This window comes from Candida metapsilosis (genome assembly GCF_017655625.1).
Source record: "Candida metapsilosis strain BP57 chromosome Unknown scaffold7, whole genome shotgun sequence".
Taxonomy (NCBI): Eukaryota; Fungi; Ascomycota; class Pichiomycetes; order Serinales; family Debaryomycetaceae; genus Lodderomyces; species Lodderomyces metapsilosis.
The window spans coordinates 2,022,062-2,037,558 of NW_027138165.1; the positions used below are offsets into that span (position 1 = coordinate 2,022,062).

Consider the following 15,497-nt stretch of genomic DNA (forward strand, 5'->3'; position numbering starts at 1 on the left):
ATGAAGAATCATATAGATTGTTGTGTATTTGCTTCCCGTCAGAGTGGATTCTTTGTAGTTTTCAATGGCAATCCTCTCATCTCTTCCCAATTTATTTTACCATATAATTCATCATTAATCTCTCCAATGCATACGATTTCCATACCTCTCATAATATTCACACCACTCGGTATTGATTCATTAGATTCATTTGTGTCTTCGGCTCGGTATATTATTCGTTCGATGCTGTTGCTGAGTATTATGTTGGTGTTTTTGTCGAATCCTTCTAGTACTCCTTCAAAGAATCGAGCGTCGGTGGTGATGACATGAACTTTCTCTATGATGATGGTTAGTAAATACTTTAAGAGAGTTATCAAGGGGTTTAGGAATACATACTCCCCACGAATGATGCGAGTTCTGACATTCTTGGTTTGTTGTAGATGATTGTGGTTGACCTTTTGAGATGTCTTTGTTTACGCGGATTTAATTTTTTTTAGGTTGTGCTGCTGCATTATACTTTGAAGTGTTAGCCCATGAAGGTGGCATGATTTAATGTTATCTATATAGTAGTATATATGTAGATGGTATTTTCCCAAATGATATAAATGGTATTTACTTGAGTATAGAGACTATATTAGTAGCCAAATGCCGATTGAATTATCACAACCACCAACTGAATTGCCACAACCATCAACTGAAATATGGATAGGAGACATAACTGATAACAGGGAAGCGTTGAGATTATTCAAAAAGGAGCCCGCTAGCATAGTAGTCTACGACTTTGACTTTGACAGCAACGCTCGGTATTTATTCTATATACTATTTCGTGAAGAACGCCCGCATTGGACGTTGCTTATCAGAGATGGTATATTCATTGCTTACCACATCGTTTTAACAGGAGGTGAATTCACAAGAATTGATTATCCTGGATACTCTATTATCAGAGATAAGGAAGTGTTATCTAAACTACTTTGAAAATAGCAAATAACACTTTGTGGCTTAAAACACAATTACATTTGAATAATTATGGGAATAAGATCTGCTATGTTCGTACAAGCGATAACTAATGATCGAGTCAATAGGAAGAAGAAACGGGTGATAGAGAAGAAACAGATTTTTAAAACTCTTCAGCATTGTGACCAAAGTACAACTCTTGAGAAAGAATATTTTAGCATTGAGAATATTTGAAACCAATTAGTTTCTTAACATGGGGCCATCGTTAACGGGTGGTAGTGCGTTTTGAGATCATGTTAGTTGGTTGTTCTGCGGGGGATTTCTCAAGGCTAGTATGTATCTTACTACGTGTTTGTGTGAAACAAAAGATCAGAAGGCGTTGATTATTTTCAGCATAAGACTTAGTGAGAGTTATAAATAGGGATAAAGTTTTCCAAGAAACTCGTACTTAAGTATATAGTTTCTAACGAATATACTGCTAATAAAAGTTACTATTACATTACAATGTCTTCTACATCAATCAAATCTGTCTTAATGAAATACCAAGCTTGCCATTTACCTTATCAAAAGGACAACTTCAACAGCTAAGAGGAGCAGCTGATGAATGAAGTTATTCAAGCAAGCAAGCAGGTGAAACACTGATTGATGACAGCACGAGAAATAATGTCATATTTTTGCTTGTGATTATGCAATATTCACGCCTGGTATACACTCTGGCGGTTACAATGTGATGGCCAAACTCGAAAACAAAATCATCCAATCATAGCATTTACCCACAAATTGAGCCTTTCATGCGTCTTTCATTTGGATATAGAGCCGTCTGTCTGCAAATTAAGCCTCAACCATTCTTTTATATGTTCCTTATTTGCATGCTATTCTTAGATATGTCCCAGACCAGTAAAGTTGACAGTTTTTGTGGTTATTATTATTTTAATTTCTTTTTTTTTTTTTTGCATATATTTTCTTGTTTTTGACTTCTTTGGGACTCAAAAATTTTCGCAACAGTTTTTCCGAACCCATCAGCTTGATTAGTCACTCTTTCTACTCTTTACATACCATAGGCTTACATTCCTTGGAACATACTTACGTCTTTCTTTGCCTAATACACCTACCATTTTACAATTGCATCATGACAACGGAAAAGAAGATTGATGAGACAGACCTACTGTTTCGCGATTCAAACTCATCAGCTGATGAAAAACCAGGGTTCTGGACTTCGTTCAAAGACTCATTTAAACCACCAATAGATGAAAAAGCAACACACAAGATCAACGATGAATTGGGAGAAAGGGAACCTTTGACCGATGTGCAAAAGATTAATATCAATTCTGCTAATCAGAATTTACGCCGAGAGTTGAAAACAAGACACTTGCAAATGATTTCCATAGGGTCGAGTATAGGTACCGGTTTGTTTGTGGGTACAGGTAGTGCTTTGAATACTGGTGGGCCAGGGGCTATCATTATTGCGTGGTTCCTTGCTGCCACCGCAGTTTTCTCAACAATGCAAGGATTGGGGGAGTTGGCTACAACTTTTCCTGTCAGTGGTAGTTTTAATGTCTTTGCTAGTCGATTTGTTGAACCTGCGGTTGGCTTTGCAGTGGGGTGGAACTATTTCCTACAATACTTTACGTTGTTACCTTTGGAGTTGGTCGCTGCAGCAATCACCATACAGTACTGGGACTCAGGTATCAACTCAGATGTGTTTGTTATCATATTCTGGTTAGCCATTGTCTTCATAACCCTTTTTGGAGTCAAAGCTTTTGGCGAGGTGGAGTTTGTGTTATCGACGTTAAAGATATTAGCTGTCATTGGGTTTGTTATCTTGGGAATTGTATTAATTGCTGGTGGTGGCCCAACCCATGAATTTATTGGCGGGAAATATTGGCACAACCCGGGGCCTTTTGCTGCCGGTTTTAAAGGTGTAGCTTCTTGTGTCGTTACTGCGGCCTTTTCATTTGGAGGTACGGAAATGGTTGGATTAACCGCTAGTGAAACGTCCAACGTTCGTCAATCATTGCCTAGGGCCATCAAGCAAGTGTTTTGGAGAATTGTTCTTTTCTATTTTGGGTCTTTGATTATGATTTCATGTTTGGTTCCATATAATGACAAGAGGTTATTGGGACTGAGCTCAGTGGATGCTTCTGCTTCTGCATTCACTATCGCCATAGTCAATGGGGGTATCAAAGGGTTGCCAAGTGTGATCAACGCAGTTATTTTGGTTTCCGTTTTATCAGTTGGTAATACCGCCGTTTATGCAACTTCAAGAACTTTGAAGTCCTTGGCTGAACAAGGAATGGCTCCAAAATGCGTTGGATATGTCGACCGTTCAGGTAGACCAATCATTGCTATAGGTATCACCAATGCGTTTGGGTTGTTTGCGTTAATTGCAGCTAACAATGATGCTCAGAAATCGGCATTTGATTGGTTATTGGCAATTTCAGGGTTGTCATCTATCTTCACTTGGATCTGTATCAATTTGAGTCACATCAGATTTAGAGCAGCATTGAAGGCAATGGGTAGAACTACTGATGAGTTACCATATGTTGCACAATCCGGTATCTGGGGGTCCTACTATGGACTCATCCTCAACGTATTGTTCCTAGTAGCTCAGTTCTGGATTGCTTTATTCCCATTGGGAGAGTCGCCTAGTGCTTACAATTTCTTTTTGAACTACTTGGGATTCCTCGTGTTGATTATATGTTGGGTTGGTTATAAAATATGGAAACGCAATTTGAAATTGTATTTGCCAATTGAGGAAATTGATATTGATACTGGACGTGCTGATGTAGATACAGACTTGTTGAAACAGGAAATACAATTGGAGAGAGAGGAGTTGAGGAAGAAACCATTCTATGTAAGGTGTTATAGATTCTGGTGTTAATAGTAGCTAGTATTAATAGAGTCTGCTGTAATTATAGAGACAATCTTTACTGTAACGTTTAATGAGCTTGTGTCTGTTGTCTCAAGTGTGGTTAAAGTTCAGATGTGTTGCAAAAAATCATTCCTGAGAGCAAACTTCACCACACAAGGCAAAATATGATAACCAGAGGTAACAAAGCACCTGCAAGCAATACAGACTACTCAAGTGAACCAGAGCAATTCTTTTCATCATTACTTGGTAATTCACATCAGCCACAAGACACGCAACCGACTCAGACGAAACTCCGCAAAGAGTCAACCACTTTATTACAACATGCAGCTAGATTGGAGTTAGAGTCTATTACATTGAAAGAGAGCATATCAAAAGCAAACATCAGTCTCCAAAGGTTTCCCAAAAAGGATCTTCAAGAAATGTCCACATCAATAGTTGCAGTCAAGAGGGATCTCGCGGAGATAAGGTCCGAGATCAACACCAATCAAACCCTTTTGCAAAAGGGACTTGAGAAGGTTGCGATAAATAATGAAATTTCAAACTTGCTTGAGAGATCAACTGCAAATCAAGAGAAGGTGTGCGGTAGTGTTGATGGCAAGATACTGGCACTCGAATCTTCAGCAAAGGACATACATGTTCAAATTTCTGCAATTCAAGAAAGGCAAATAAACCAAAACGAAACCCTCGGTCAAGTGTTGGAACAGTTTAGCTCACTAGATAATGACATCAAAGATATAAAACAATTTCTAAGTCTTTTGGTGCCTCGTTTGATGATGATTGAGAAAATGATTGTCCCATATTTGACACAAACAAATGCGACACTGCGGCCACGAAGTGAGAGTGAAGTGAAGCCGAAACGGCGAAAATTGGAATAAAAAGGTGGAATATGTGACGTATTCCATTATAACACTGTAAGACTGTTTTTGTGCATCAAAGCTCTCAATGCCTTCCAAAAATAACCTTTTTTATGGCAAATGAAGATGAGGTTTCATTCCAAAAGAAGAAAAAGGCATTTCGAAGAAGAAACACTTTGTGTAACTGAAAATAATGTCTAAAATTGCCGCCTATTGTTTCTCGTTTCTTTTTTCTTGTGTTTGCAGCTTAAGGCATTTTCGCAGTTTTTTTTTTTGAGAGATGCGACGGGGTTAGTTTCTGTATACGATTTGCACACGAGTTTAAAACGTAGTGTCTTACTAAGAGTAGTTTTACGCTTCAGAATACAGATGCTAGATGACTCATTTTTAACAAGTTGCCTTTCCAATTTCTATAAAATGGTTTTAGTTTCCTTATGACGCATCAAGAAAAATTCTGAATTTTTTTTCATTCTTTTCCATATAGGCACAACAAGGGTCTATGTAAATTTGCTTCCTCTATATTCCTTCTTCTTCTTCTTCATTATCACTTTCTCTTTATCCATCATGAATTCAGAAAAGAAATCAGTAGAGTCCAACTTGGTTGTTGATGACTCCATAGTATCACCAACAGAACAAAAACAAACGCTATGGACTTCATTCAAAGATTCATTTAAACCAGTCATAGAAACCGACCACACATTGAAAACCAACCATGACCCAACAGATTCCAACAAATTGACCGACTTGGAAAAGATTAACCTCAATTCAGCCAACTCGAGTTTACGTCGAGATTTAAAGGCTAGACACTTGCAAATGATCTCAATTGGGTCAAGTATAGGTACAGGGTTGTTTGTAGGTACCGGGTCGGCATTGAACACGGGTGGACCTGGGGCAATTATGATTGCTTGGGTCGTGACTGCCACTGCCGTGTTTGCCACGATGCAAGGGTTGGGTGAATTGGCAACCACTTTCCCCATTAGTGGTGGATTTAATGTATATGCCAGTCGCTTTATTGAGCCTGGTATTGGATTTGCAGTGGGGTGGAATTACTTTATGCAATTCTTTGTTTTGTTGCCATTGGAGCTAGTGGCTGCTGCAATTACCATACAATATTGGAACTCGAGTATAAATTCAGATGCATTTGTGATTATCTTTTGGTTAGTTATCACGTTTATCACCATGTTGGGGGTGAAGGCGTATGGTGAAGCCGAGTTTATATTCTCGACTATTAAAGTTTTAGCAGTTATTGGGTTTATAATATTGGGTATTGTTTTGATTGCTGGTGGTGGACCAACCCATGAATTTGTTGGTGGAAAATACTGGCGTCATCCTGGCCCTTTTGCATCTGGGTTCAAAGGTGTTGCTTCATGTATTGTTACGGCTGCGTTCTCATATGGTGGTACTGAGATGATTGGATTGACTGCTAGTGAGACTTCGAATGTCCGTCAAGCTTTACCAAGAGCTATTAAACAGGTGTTTTGGAGAATTGTGCTTTTTTACTTTGGTTCGTTGACTATGATTTCATGTTTGGTTCCATATAATGACAAGAGATTGCTTGGACTGAGTTCAGTTGATGCATCAGCTTCTGCATTCACTATTGCTATCATCAATGGAGGTATCAAGGGATTACCAAGTGTGATTAACGCAGTCATTTTGATATCAGTTTTATCAGTAGGAAATGCTTCAGTGTACGCCACATCCAGATCATTAAACTCATTAGCTGAACAAGGAATGGCTCCAAAATGGATGGGATATGTTGATCGTGCTGGAAGACCGTTAGTTGCCATTGGTCTTACCAATGCATTTGGGTTATTTGCCTTGATTGCCGCAGATCAAAACGCTCAAGAGTCGGCCTTTAACTGGTTGCTAGCATTATCTGGACTTTCTTCGATATTCACTTGGATGAGTATCAACATAAGTCATATTAGATTCAGAGCTGCTTTGAAAGCACAAGGAAGGACAACTGATGAATTGCCATTTGTAGCACAATCAGGCATCTGGGGATCATATTATGGACTCATCCTCAACATATTGTTCCTAGTGGCTCAGTTCTGGATTGCTTTATTCCCCTTGGGTAAAAAACCAAGTGCTTATGATTTCTTTTTGGCATACTTGGGATTCCCAGTGGTTCTCGTGTCTTGGATAGGTTACAAAATTTGGAAACGTAATTTCAAGATATACTTGAAAGCAGATGAGATTGATATAGATACTGGACGTGCTAATGTTGACTTGGATGTGTTGCAACAACAATTGGCTGAAGAAAAAGCCGAACTAGCTGAAAAGCCATTTTATTATAGAATGTATAGGTTCTGGTGTTGAATAGATGTACACACCATACAAGATCTTAATTGTAGGTACGATCGTAAGAGGCAAAAGAAAAATGAGATGAAAAATTATTCAGATGCAAAAAATTATCAACTGATTAGTCTTACACCACAGTTGACAATGACACATGACCCTACCCTCGAGGAGAAACTAGAGTACATTTCAATAAATGACAGTCAGCCGGAGGAACCAGGTCCAGTTGTGCCCCATGAACGTCAAATTGTTGACCAAGTTATAGCGATATGGAAAGAAGATCCATCGACTGAGGAACTTGGAGTTCCCAAATTACATGCTCTAGTCAAGCAAAAGCATCCCAACTGGACAGTCTCAGAAAAGAGAGTTAAACAGTTGTTGAAAAAATTTGGTCTTTTGAATAATCAAGAACAATACACTTATGCAAAAGAAATCAAATCTGAATTGACTCCTGAAATTGAGCTCCCGTCCAAGGTTCAAGTGGTGATGACTTCGAAAAGAGGCAAGTGTTTGTATGCAAAGAAACCGATTAGCAAAGATGAGTTGATATGGAGCGAAACGCCGTTATTTTTTGTTCCGCCATTGGCCAATGTGCATTTGGTTGCAAATGGATCTGCTTGTGCCAATTGTGGTAAGCTTTTGCAACAAACGGAAATGAAGACCGTGTTAAAAGGATTGGATTGTGACGTGTGTGCAGAAGTTTGGTGTTCGAAAAAGTGTAAGCAAATGGATACCCATTTGCATGGTGCATTGAAGCACAATGTATTTAATCCAAATTCGAAAAAGCCAAAGATTATCGATGCAAATGCGTTTTTGGAGTTACAGGAGTACTGCTTGAAGGAGTCATGGAATGCTTTGTATGCAATCATTTTAATCTATGCAAGTATCTTGTTGGATAAACTGGGAGTCAAGCAAAAGCAGTTTAATGCCATGGCTAGAGTTTCTCAAGATGTTAGATACAAGGCATTGGACTCCAGTGGTGGGGCATTTGACAATATGAATGGAGGAGCCCTTTTTGTTCAAGAGCAACAGGAGACATTATGGAAAGAGGGATATGAAAAGTTTCTTCGTGTTTTCCCAAAGAATCCAGTTTCATATAAGGAGTTTTTGTACATGATGGGAACATACAACATCAACAACCTCGATTCGAATGTATTTTTAACTCAATCACACTTGAATCATAATTGTGATCCTAATACCACCGTTGATACCGCCCTGGACCGTATATCGGGATTGAAAGTCTATGCCAAGAGAGATATCAAAGAAGGTGAAGAATTGACAACCACTTATGTCAACCCAAGCCACACTCTTCACCAAAGACAACGAGAGTTGAGAGTCAATTGGGGATTCATTTGTGCATGTAACAAGTGTAAGAACGATGCAAAAGAGACTGAAAGAAGGAAGTCATCCTCATCTTCAAAGAAGCAAGATGCAAAGAATATTAGAAACATGTTGAAGGAGACTAAAGAGCAAGTTGGTGATGGTGAAATTGAGTTGGAGATTCCCCATGATGTTAATGGAGAGCGTAGGAAATCTGTTAGATTTGATGAAACTGTTGTAGCTGTTAGTAATTGATGATACAATTTAGCTCAATGTAGAAAATACGGGAAAGGAAAAAAAAATGAGCGAAAAATTTCACCGAAAATACCCAAAACAAATCACATATCAACAAGTAGACAAGCATGGACACATACGAAGAGACAAACTACATAGATGGTGGCCAAGTGGCTAGGTATGATGAAGAGCAGCCTAGTCTTGAAGATTCAACACATATTCCCCCACACATAAGCAATCACGAAGCACTTGAAGGGTCGCTACATCAACACCATCAACAATTTGAAGGTGATGATGCACAAATTAGTCAAGAAGGAGAATACGAGGAAGAAGACATAGTGCCCTCACATCAAACGATAGTTGATGAGTCTGAATTACTTGCAGCACAAGCTGCTGCTGAGGCCGCTGCTGCTGCTCAACAACAAGAGCCTGGTGATGTATTCAACAATGTAGGTCAAGGTTTAGAAGGCCCACATCGGGATATGATGATGCAATACTGGCAAGAGACTATAAACTCCATTGAACATGATGAACACGATTTCAAAAACCATCAGTTGCCTTTAGCAAGAATCAAGAAAGTGATGAAGACCGATGAAGATGTAAGAATGATTAGTGCTGAAGCGCCCATTTTATTTGCTAAAGGATGCGATGTTTTCATTACAGAGTTGACTATGAGAGCATGGATCCACGCAGAAGAGAATAAGAGGAGGACTTTACAGAAATCGGATATTGCTGCCGCTTTGACCAAGAGTGATATGTTTGATTTCTTGATAGATGTGGTTCCAAGAGAAGAGGAAAAACTGTCAAAGTGAGCAGGAGGAGGAGGAGATTGTGTGCTGGTGGGTGTGTTCTGGGCGTACGGAAAAAGTGCTTTCTTCTGAATTTTGTATTATTAATATAGGCACCACTGGGGATTCTTTTCCCAATGGGCTTTTCAAAAGAGTAAATGTTTGATTTTAGTGGATGTGATTGTAGATAAATAGTGAACCTGGTGCTCAGGTGTAGTTCCATAGCGAGGTCCTTGGCTGCGAAACCTAAGCGCTGGCTTTGAAACCCCATTCTGGATGACACCTCCTTAGAGTATTCTCAGCTCCAGTGCCAACCCTAACAAAGGCAAGAAACGATGTCGTTAATCACCTCAATGTCAGAAGTGCATTAGCTTTATGTTTTACTTCTATCCAATGGTGCCACATTCTTTTTAAGTCGTGCGTGTGCCACACAAAATTAATATTTTTGGCTAAACGCCCATAACCAATAACGCAATTCCGACAAGCGCCAAAAACTTTCACCTTCTCCGAAAACTTCTGCTTTTCTTTTTTTATTTCTTGTCAAGTGTTTAATTGCTTATCGTTCAATTGAAAGGTTATTCTACCCATTACACACAGTTTTTGTCTAATTGCAAAGTTTGTGTTTTGAAAATTGTCGCTTGTTTAATTTTTTGATTGCTATTATTATTAATCGCCGGTATATAAATAGAGTTGCCGAATCACCCCCAACACCCCCTCCTTTTTTTTTTGCCTCCTTTTTTTCTTTTTCTTGCTCTTCATGTTGAACAGATTATCATCAACAGCAATACTAAAACAGCATCCATTAAGAAGAGCCAATACTACTACTACTACTCAATCGTTGTTGAAGTCAATTGCTAAAACCACTACCACAGTTACTCGATCCTTGTTTTACAATCATTCCATAAGCAATAATAGACGCTATAAATATCCACCAAACAAATTACTCATTTCGAAAATGACATTAATCACTATTTCACAATCATTGGATGAAGCATTCACCAAGAACAAGATTGTTCCAGAAGTTGTTGACGATTTTGAAACTCAAGGATTGTTATCAATTGAATATGGTCCAACTGAATTGGTCACTTTGGGAAACACTTTATCAGTTTCAGGTACTCAAGAGCAACCAAAGATTCAATTAACTTTAAACTCACCAACTGAGGATGGTAAGATTGAATCAATCAACGAAGGAGATAAGTTTATCTTGGTTTTAACTGACCCAGATGCACCTTCAAACACTGATCACAAGTGGTCAGAGTACTTGCACTGGTTGGTGACTGATATTACTTTGCCAAACTTGAAGACTGAATCTGGTGAACCAGAAATCAGCCATTTCATTGATGCTGCTCGAGGTAGAGAAGTTTTCAAATACCAAGGACCAGGACCACCACCAAAGACTGGAAAACATCGTTATGTATTCTTGTTGTTTAAGCAAGATCCAAAGGCAAGCTCATTGGAAGCACCTAAAGATAGGCCAAACTGGGGAACTGGAACTCCATCGAGTGGAGTTAGAGATTGGATTAAAGCCACTGCTCCAGGATCAAAATTGTTGGCTGTAAACTTCTTTTACGCTCAAAACGAAGACAATTAGGGATGAATACTGTATTAGTTTCTTTATATAAAATTTCTATATATTTTTTGCAGCTCGACTGTAATCTTTTGGACTTACGACTAAACCTTTGCCCTTTCTTGCGCCTCTGTAAATTGTTTCAATAATATCAATCAACTCTTGTTTGTCATAGATTGGGAAATTCAATTTATTATTATTACCAGTACCAAAATCACACAACATGTGTTTATTTCGATAGAAAAACATCAATGTGTACGGTTCCATTTTATTTTGATCTAGCTCATACATTATGTTGAAATCGGGTACTTTATCCAAATTGACCAAGTAAATGACAGCAAAGTTTTTAATCTTATCAGCTATTGAGTATAATAGTTCATCAATTATCATACAGGGAGTTTCTTCTTCTCTGCCGAATCGAAGCACAACAACTCTGTCATCTTCGGATAAAATTGCTTGATCGACGTGCCAGCCTGTGCGTAAATTAGGAAGGAATACTGAGCCCATGGTGAGTTTAAAAGGGGGAAAATTGTGAGTAGAAATGAGCTATCCAAAAGGGATATGTATGGTAAAGCCAAGTGGTCTTGTGGATGCCTTGCGATGACGTAGTGGTGATTATAGTTGGGCTGTATTTGTTTTTCTTTTGCTTTGTGCGATGGGACCAAAGTGGTAGCGATGGTGCAGCAAGAGCATAAAGTTGCAGAAGATTGCAAAATTATGCTACTCTATGTAAGAGGTATGTGAGCCTAGACCAATTAAGCTTTGCTCAGCCAAGGAGGAAGAAGTAATATATAAACCCCTCAGGAATCCTTTGCAAATTGTAATTTTGTTTCTTTCTCCATCATTAAATCATAAACATGTTACAAGATATCAAAACTAAACAACAATTGGCTTCTGCTTTACAATCTCAATATCAATCTTCGGAAACTACTTCAAGAAAGACTGGAACTGGAGTTGATCCTGGTACTTCATCAAGAACCAAGATTCAATCCAAAGCTATGGATATGGCCTCCAATATTGGCTTGGGTTCTGGCTCTTCAAACCAAGACCATGTTATTGTTGTTGATTTCTTTGATGATTGTGACAATTGTTTGCAAATGAATTCAAAATTGGATGAACACTCCAATTGGTATCACACTCATTCAAAGCCTGTTGATTTTTACAAGGTGAATATTGAGGATAAAGAGCTGAAATCGTTTGCTAGTGAATACAATATTAACTCTATTCCAACTACCTTGTTCTTCAAAAAGGGTAAGGTTGTTGACAGAGTTGTTGGATCTCAACCTGCTGAAATTAAGAAGCTTTTGGATAATGATTTGTTGTAAGGGATAAAGATTCTTTGGTGTTGATGGAGGTTTTTATATTCTTTCTTGGTGATGGGTTTACTTAGTTTCGGTTCAAATGTTTCAACTTTCAATTAGTGTATAGTGGATGCAAAAAATGTATGTTTTCTTTCTTCATTTAGTGTAGGGATTGCAGAGAGGTCTGTGTTAATGCTAAGCATCCTATTAGAGTATCACATCTTTTCTTTACGCAAGTTTAGGGTGTGCTTCTCTATCTCATCAGGGAATATGGGGAATACACAAAATTTCTACCAACCACAAAACCATCGCGATAAAAGAAAAAATTTTACTTGACCAAACTAAATTCACTTCAATCGCTTCCTACAACTAAAGCTTCACCATGACTGAGATTAATTTAGGTATCACTGCAGATATGCACGTACACTTGCGTGATGGTGCCATGTGTAAATTGATTACACCGACTGTTCGCTCAGGAGGAATTGCTATTGCCTATGTGATGCCTAATCTTGTTCCTCCTGTTACTACCAAACAACAAGTTGTCGATTACCATACGCAACTTTCCAAACTTGCTCCTGAAACTACGTTTTTGATGAGTTTGTACTTGTGCAAAGAGTTGACGCCTGAATTGGTTGAAGATGTGAGTCATTTGATTCATGGTATCAAGTGCTATCCAGCTGGTGTAACTACAAATTCAGCATCGGGTGTTGATCCTAATGATTTCAGTTTGTTTTATCCTTTATTTGAGGTGATGGAGAAACGTGGATTGGTTCTCAACATACATGGAGAGAAGGCCCATTTATCAAAAGAGGAAGAAGCTAGAGGTAATGTTGAAGATGAAATCAATGTCATCAACGCTGAACCAAAGTTTCTCCCTGCATTACGCAAATTGCATGCCGATTTTCCTAAATTGAAAATAGTATTGGAGCATTGTACAACCCATGAGTCGATTGCCTTGATCCGTGAATTAAACAAAGGGAAAACTGCCAATGATGAAATCTATGTATCAGCCACGATAACTGCTCATCATTTATATTTAATTATTGACCAATGGGCTGGAAACCCAATAAATTTCTGTAAACCAGTGGCTAAATTCCAAAAAGATCGTCAAGCTTTGATTGAAGCTGCAACTAGTGGTGAACCATGGTTCTTTTTTGGGTCGGACTCTGCTCCACATCCAATCCACAAGAAGCAAGTACACGTTGGTGTTTGCGCTGGTGTTTATACTCAATCGAATGTTGTTGCATATGTGGCTGAAGTTTTTGACAAACAGGGTAAATTATCCAATTTGAAGAAATTTATCAGTGATAATGGGGTTAATTTTTACAACTTGAAATCGGATATTATTGATAAACACAGGGGGGAGAGTGTATGGTTGGTTGAGAGAAGTAATAATGTGCCTGATGTAATTGGAAATGGTGAAGTTGAGGTTGTTCCTTTCAAAGCTGGTGAGACATTGAAGTATACTACTGAATGGAGAAAGAATTAGAGGCTTTGTAGAACGGGTGTAAATAGGGTAATATGAACGACTTGAATGAGAGTACTATGTAGCGTGTTCTAGAATTTTCCACTGATTATGTGTCATAACGACAACACTCTTACCAACAAGGATAATGAAAACAATGAATCCAACGGTCGCCCATTTTGCCGTTATCCCAGAAACAGAAACTAAGAACGCAAATACCGCTTTGTGATGTGTTTTCAAAAGTGTATCTTTATATTTGCGCTGCGTCTTATACCATTGCGTTCCTCGTGCTTTGTCCATCAAAACGCAACTGCAGTCGCCACTATGTTTCGATTGTGTTTAGATGTTAAATAACGCATGCAAAAATAAGGTTTCATTTCAAAGACTTTAGATGGGTTTGAACTAACTTCGTACGGCATTTGAAAAAGTTTTTTTTTACTTTAAAGTTTCTGTGTAAACCTGGGATACTCGGGTATATGCAATATCCAAAATTGAAATGGACAATAGCCAACGGATTTCACAGAAGGTGGGCTAGTACGATTTCACAAAAAAAAAAAAAAACGGAAGTCCGGTTCTCTGAAGCGCGGGAAGTAACGAAAACGTGGTGTAACTGCGCAGAGGCTCAGAAGCAATACAGTAGAGCTTTTGATACTCTTCAGAAGAGAGACAGGGTAGTAGGAACTTTACAAGCTTCATGATCTGCACACTGGGTAAATTGAAATATCACGTGCAATCTGGACATAAGCTTTCTCTTTTTTTTTCTAGCTCGGGTAAACGCGGAAATCAACAAGCTCACACGACTTAGCGCCAAATTTAAACCATTCACTTTTGACCACACACATGTATCTTCGATGAGGCCCTCGTGGTATGGAAGCTTTGGTTTTCTGTCAAAAAAGAACAATAGAGGTTAGCTAAGCGATGCGATGAGAAAAAGAAATTAACAAAGTACCAAGATTCTATTAATAAACCCCTTTAAGTAAAGCCTCTGTTGGTTTACTTGTAAAAGTCTTTTTTATAAAATTTTTGGTGGCCCACGTGTACTCGAATAGTTATTGTTTTACGCAAGTTTACTTATTAACTGTAGAGGCTTTGGACAATAGGATTGAATTGTTTTACAGTTTTTGTGTGCTTATTAAGCAGTGCGTATTACATATGCAATAGGATTTAAAAAAGAAGACTCAAATTTTGAACGAACCCAACCCCAAAGCCATTTGTGAGTAGTGTAACCTAGTGGTTACAAGGTCCACGTGTATCCTTAAGGCGATGCAAGCGCAACAACGCAACGGATGTTACAAAATGTCTGTCAGTACTGAGATTTCAATGTCAATCTAAATATGACAGGCTTCTAGAGCCAAGTCAAAAAAAAAAAAATTCTTAAATTTTGACGGCACGCGATAGCAAGATATTTTCTTAGGAGGGGATGGGCAGGGGCGCTTCATTATTATTCTTGGTACTGGGGGATCTCTAGATAAAGTAGAAACGCAAATTGCTTTAGCCGTGTAGAACTAAAGTATCACATGGGGCTATTCAAGTACACCACAAACAAGCAATCTCATATTCGATATTGCACGTTGTGTAAAAGCGGAGAACAAGACACAGGCAGTAAATAAAAAAAAATAATAAAAAAAAAATTATGTGCGGTGGATTAATATCATATGTTGAACCATGTACAAAACTTTCTTTGTTAATGTTACCTAAAAAAGGTTAAAGAGCAGGAGGAGTTTAAACGTAATTTCACTTGAAACTTACTTTTATTGAAAAGCGCAGTCCTTGAAAGCGCTTTTTCGATACTTTCTCCCTTAGCTCAGTTCTTTGATACCTCTACATAGTGACCTGGAAATACAAAATTAATTTAATCTTTCCTC

General features: G+C 38.3%; 11 protein-coding genes across 11 annotated transcripts; 9 read left to right on the forward strand and 2 right to left on the reverse strand. All coding sequences in view use genetic code 12, as the record gives it.

Moving 5' to 3' along the window:
• Nucleotides 1-38: 38 nt before the first annotated feature.
• On the reverse strand, nt 39-403 carry I9W82_005448 (U4/U6-U5 snRNP complex subunit; the record flags this gene model as incomplete). The annotated part of the gene is made up of 2 exons (XM_067694625.1): nt 39-310; nt 376-403. 2 exons carry the CDS (start codon nt 401-403, stop codon nt 39-41), a joined length of 300 nt encoding a protein of 99 aa, XP_067546928.1.
• A 221-nt stretch (nt 404-624) lies between these two features.
• On the forward strand, nt 625-954 carry I9W82_005449 (uncharacterized protein; the record flags this gene model as incomplete). The annotated part of the gene is made up of 1 exon (XM_067694626.1): nt 625-954. The coding sequence occupies one exon, from the start codon at nt 625-627 to the stop codon at nt 952-954; it is 330 nt and encodes a 109-aa protein (XP_067546929.1).
• Nucleotides 955-2,062: 1,108 nt separating this feature from the next.
• I9W82_005450 (amino acid permease) lies at nt 2,063-3,814 on the forward strand (the record flags this gene model as incomplete). Its single annotated transcript, XM_067694628.1, has 1 exon — nt 2,063-3,814. The coding sequence occupies one exon, from the start codon at nt 2,063-2,065 to the stop codon at nt 3,812-3,814; it is 1,752 nt and encodes a 583-aa protein (XP_067546930.1).
• Nucleotides 3,815-3,969: 155 nt separating this feature from the next.
• On the forward strand, nt 3,970-4,680 carry I9W82_005451 (uncharacterized protein; the record flags this gene model as incomplete). Its single annotated transcript, XM_067694629.1, has 1 exon — nt 3,970-4,680. The coding sequence occupies one exon, from the start codon at nt 3,970-3,972 to the stop codon at nt 4,678-4,680; it is 711 nt and encodes a 236-aa protein (XP_067546931.1).
• A 543-nt stretch (nt 4,681-5,223) lies between these two features.
• Nucleotides 5,224-6,978, forward strand: I9W82_005452 (amino acid permease; the record flags this gene model as incomplete). The annotated part of the gene is made up of 1 exon (XM_067694630.1): nt 5,224-6,978. One exon carries the CDS (start codon nt 5,224-5,226, stop codon nt 6,976-6,978), a length of 1,755 nt encoding a protein of 584 aa, XP_067546932.1.
• A 126-nt stretch (nt 6,979-7,104) lies between these two features.
• Nucleotides 7,105-8,532, forward strand: I9W82_005453 (S-adenosylmethionine-dependent methyltransferase; the record flags this gene model as incomplete). Its single annotated transcript, XM_067694631.1, has 1 exon — nt 7,105-8,532. One exon carries the CDS (start codon nt 7,105-7,107, stop codon nt 8,530-8,532), a length of 1,428 nt encoding a protein of 475 aa, XP_067546933.1.
• Nucleotides 8,533-8,639: 107 nt separating this feature from the next.
• HAP5 (Hap5p) lies at nt 8,640-9,323 on the forward strand (the record flags this gene model as incomplete). The annotated part of the gene is made up of 1 exon (XM_067694632.1): nt 8,640-9,323. The coding sequence occupies one exon, from the start codon at nt 8,640-8,642 to the stop codon at nt 9,321-9,323; it is 684 nt and encodes a 227-aa protein (XP_067546934.1).
• Nucleotides 9,324-10,056: 733 nt separating this feature from the next.
• On the forward strand, nt 10,057-10,890 carry TFS1 (Tfs1p; the record flags this gene model as incomplete). Its single annotated transcript, XM_067694633.1, has 1 exon — nt 10,057-10,890. One exon carries the CDS (start codon nt 10,057-10,059, stop codon nt 10,888-10,890), a length of 834 nt encoding a protein of 277 aa, XP_067546935.1.
• A 36-nt stretch (nt 10,891-10,926) lies between these two features.
• On the reverse strand, nt 10,927-11,373 carry I9W82_005456 (U4/U6-U5 snRNP complex subunit; the record flags this gene model as incomplete). The annotated part of the gene is made up of 1 exon (XM_067694634.1): nt 10,927-11,373. The coding sequence occupies one exon, from the start codon at nt 11,371-11,373 to the stop codon at nt 10,927-10,929; it is 447 nt and encodes a 148-aa protein (XP_067546936.1).
• A 350-nt stretch (nt 11,374-11,723) lies between these two features.
• Nucleotides 11,724-12,191, forward strand: TRX2 (Trx2p; the record flags this gene model as incomplete). The annotated part of the gene is made up of 1 exon (XM_067694635.1): nt 11,724-12,191. The coding sequence occupies one exon, from the start codon at nt 11,724-11,726 to the stop codon at nt 12,189-12,191; it is 468 nt and encodes a 155-aa protein (XP_067546937.1).
• A 358-nt stretch (nt 12,192-12,549) lies between these two features.
• URA4 (dihydroorotase) lies at nt 12,550-13,656 on the forward strand (the record flags this gene model as incomplete). Its single annotated transcript, XM_067694636.1, has 1 exon — nt 12,550-13,656. The coding sequence occupies one exon, from the start codon at nt 12,550-12,552 to the stop codon at nt 13,654-13,656; it is 1,107 nt and encodes a 368-aa protein (XP_067546938.1).
• Between the last annotated feature and the right edge of the window lie 1,841 nt (nt 13,657-15,497).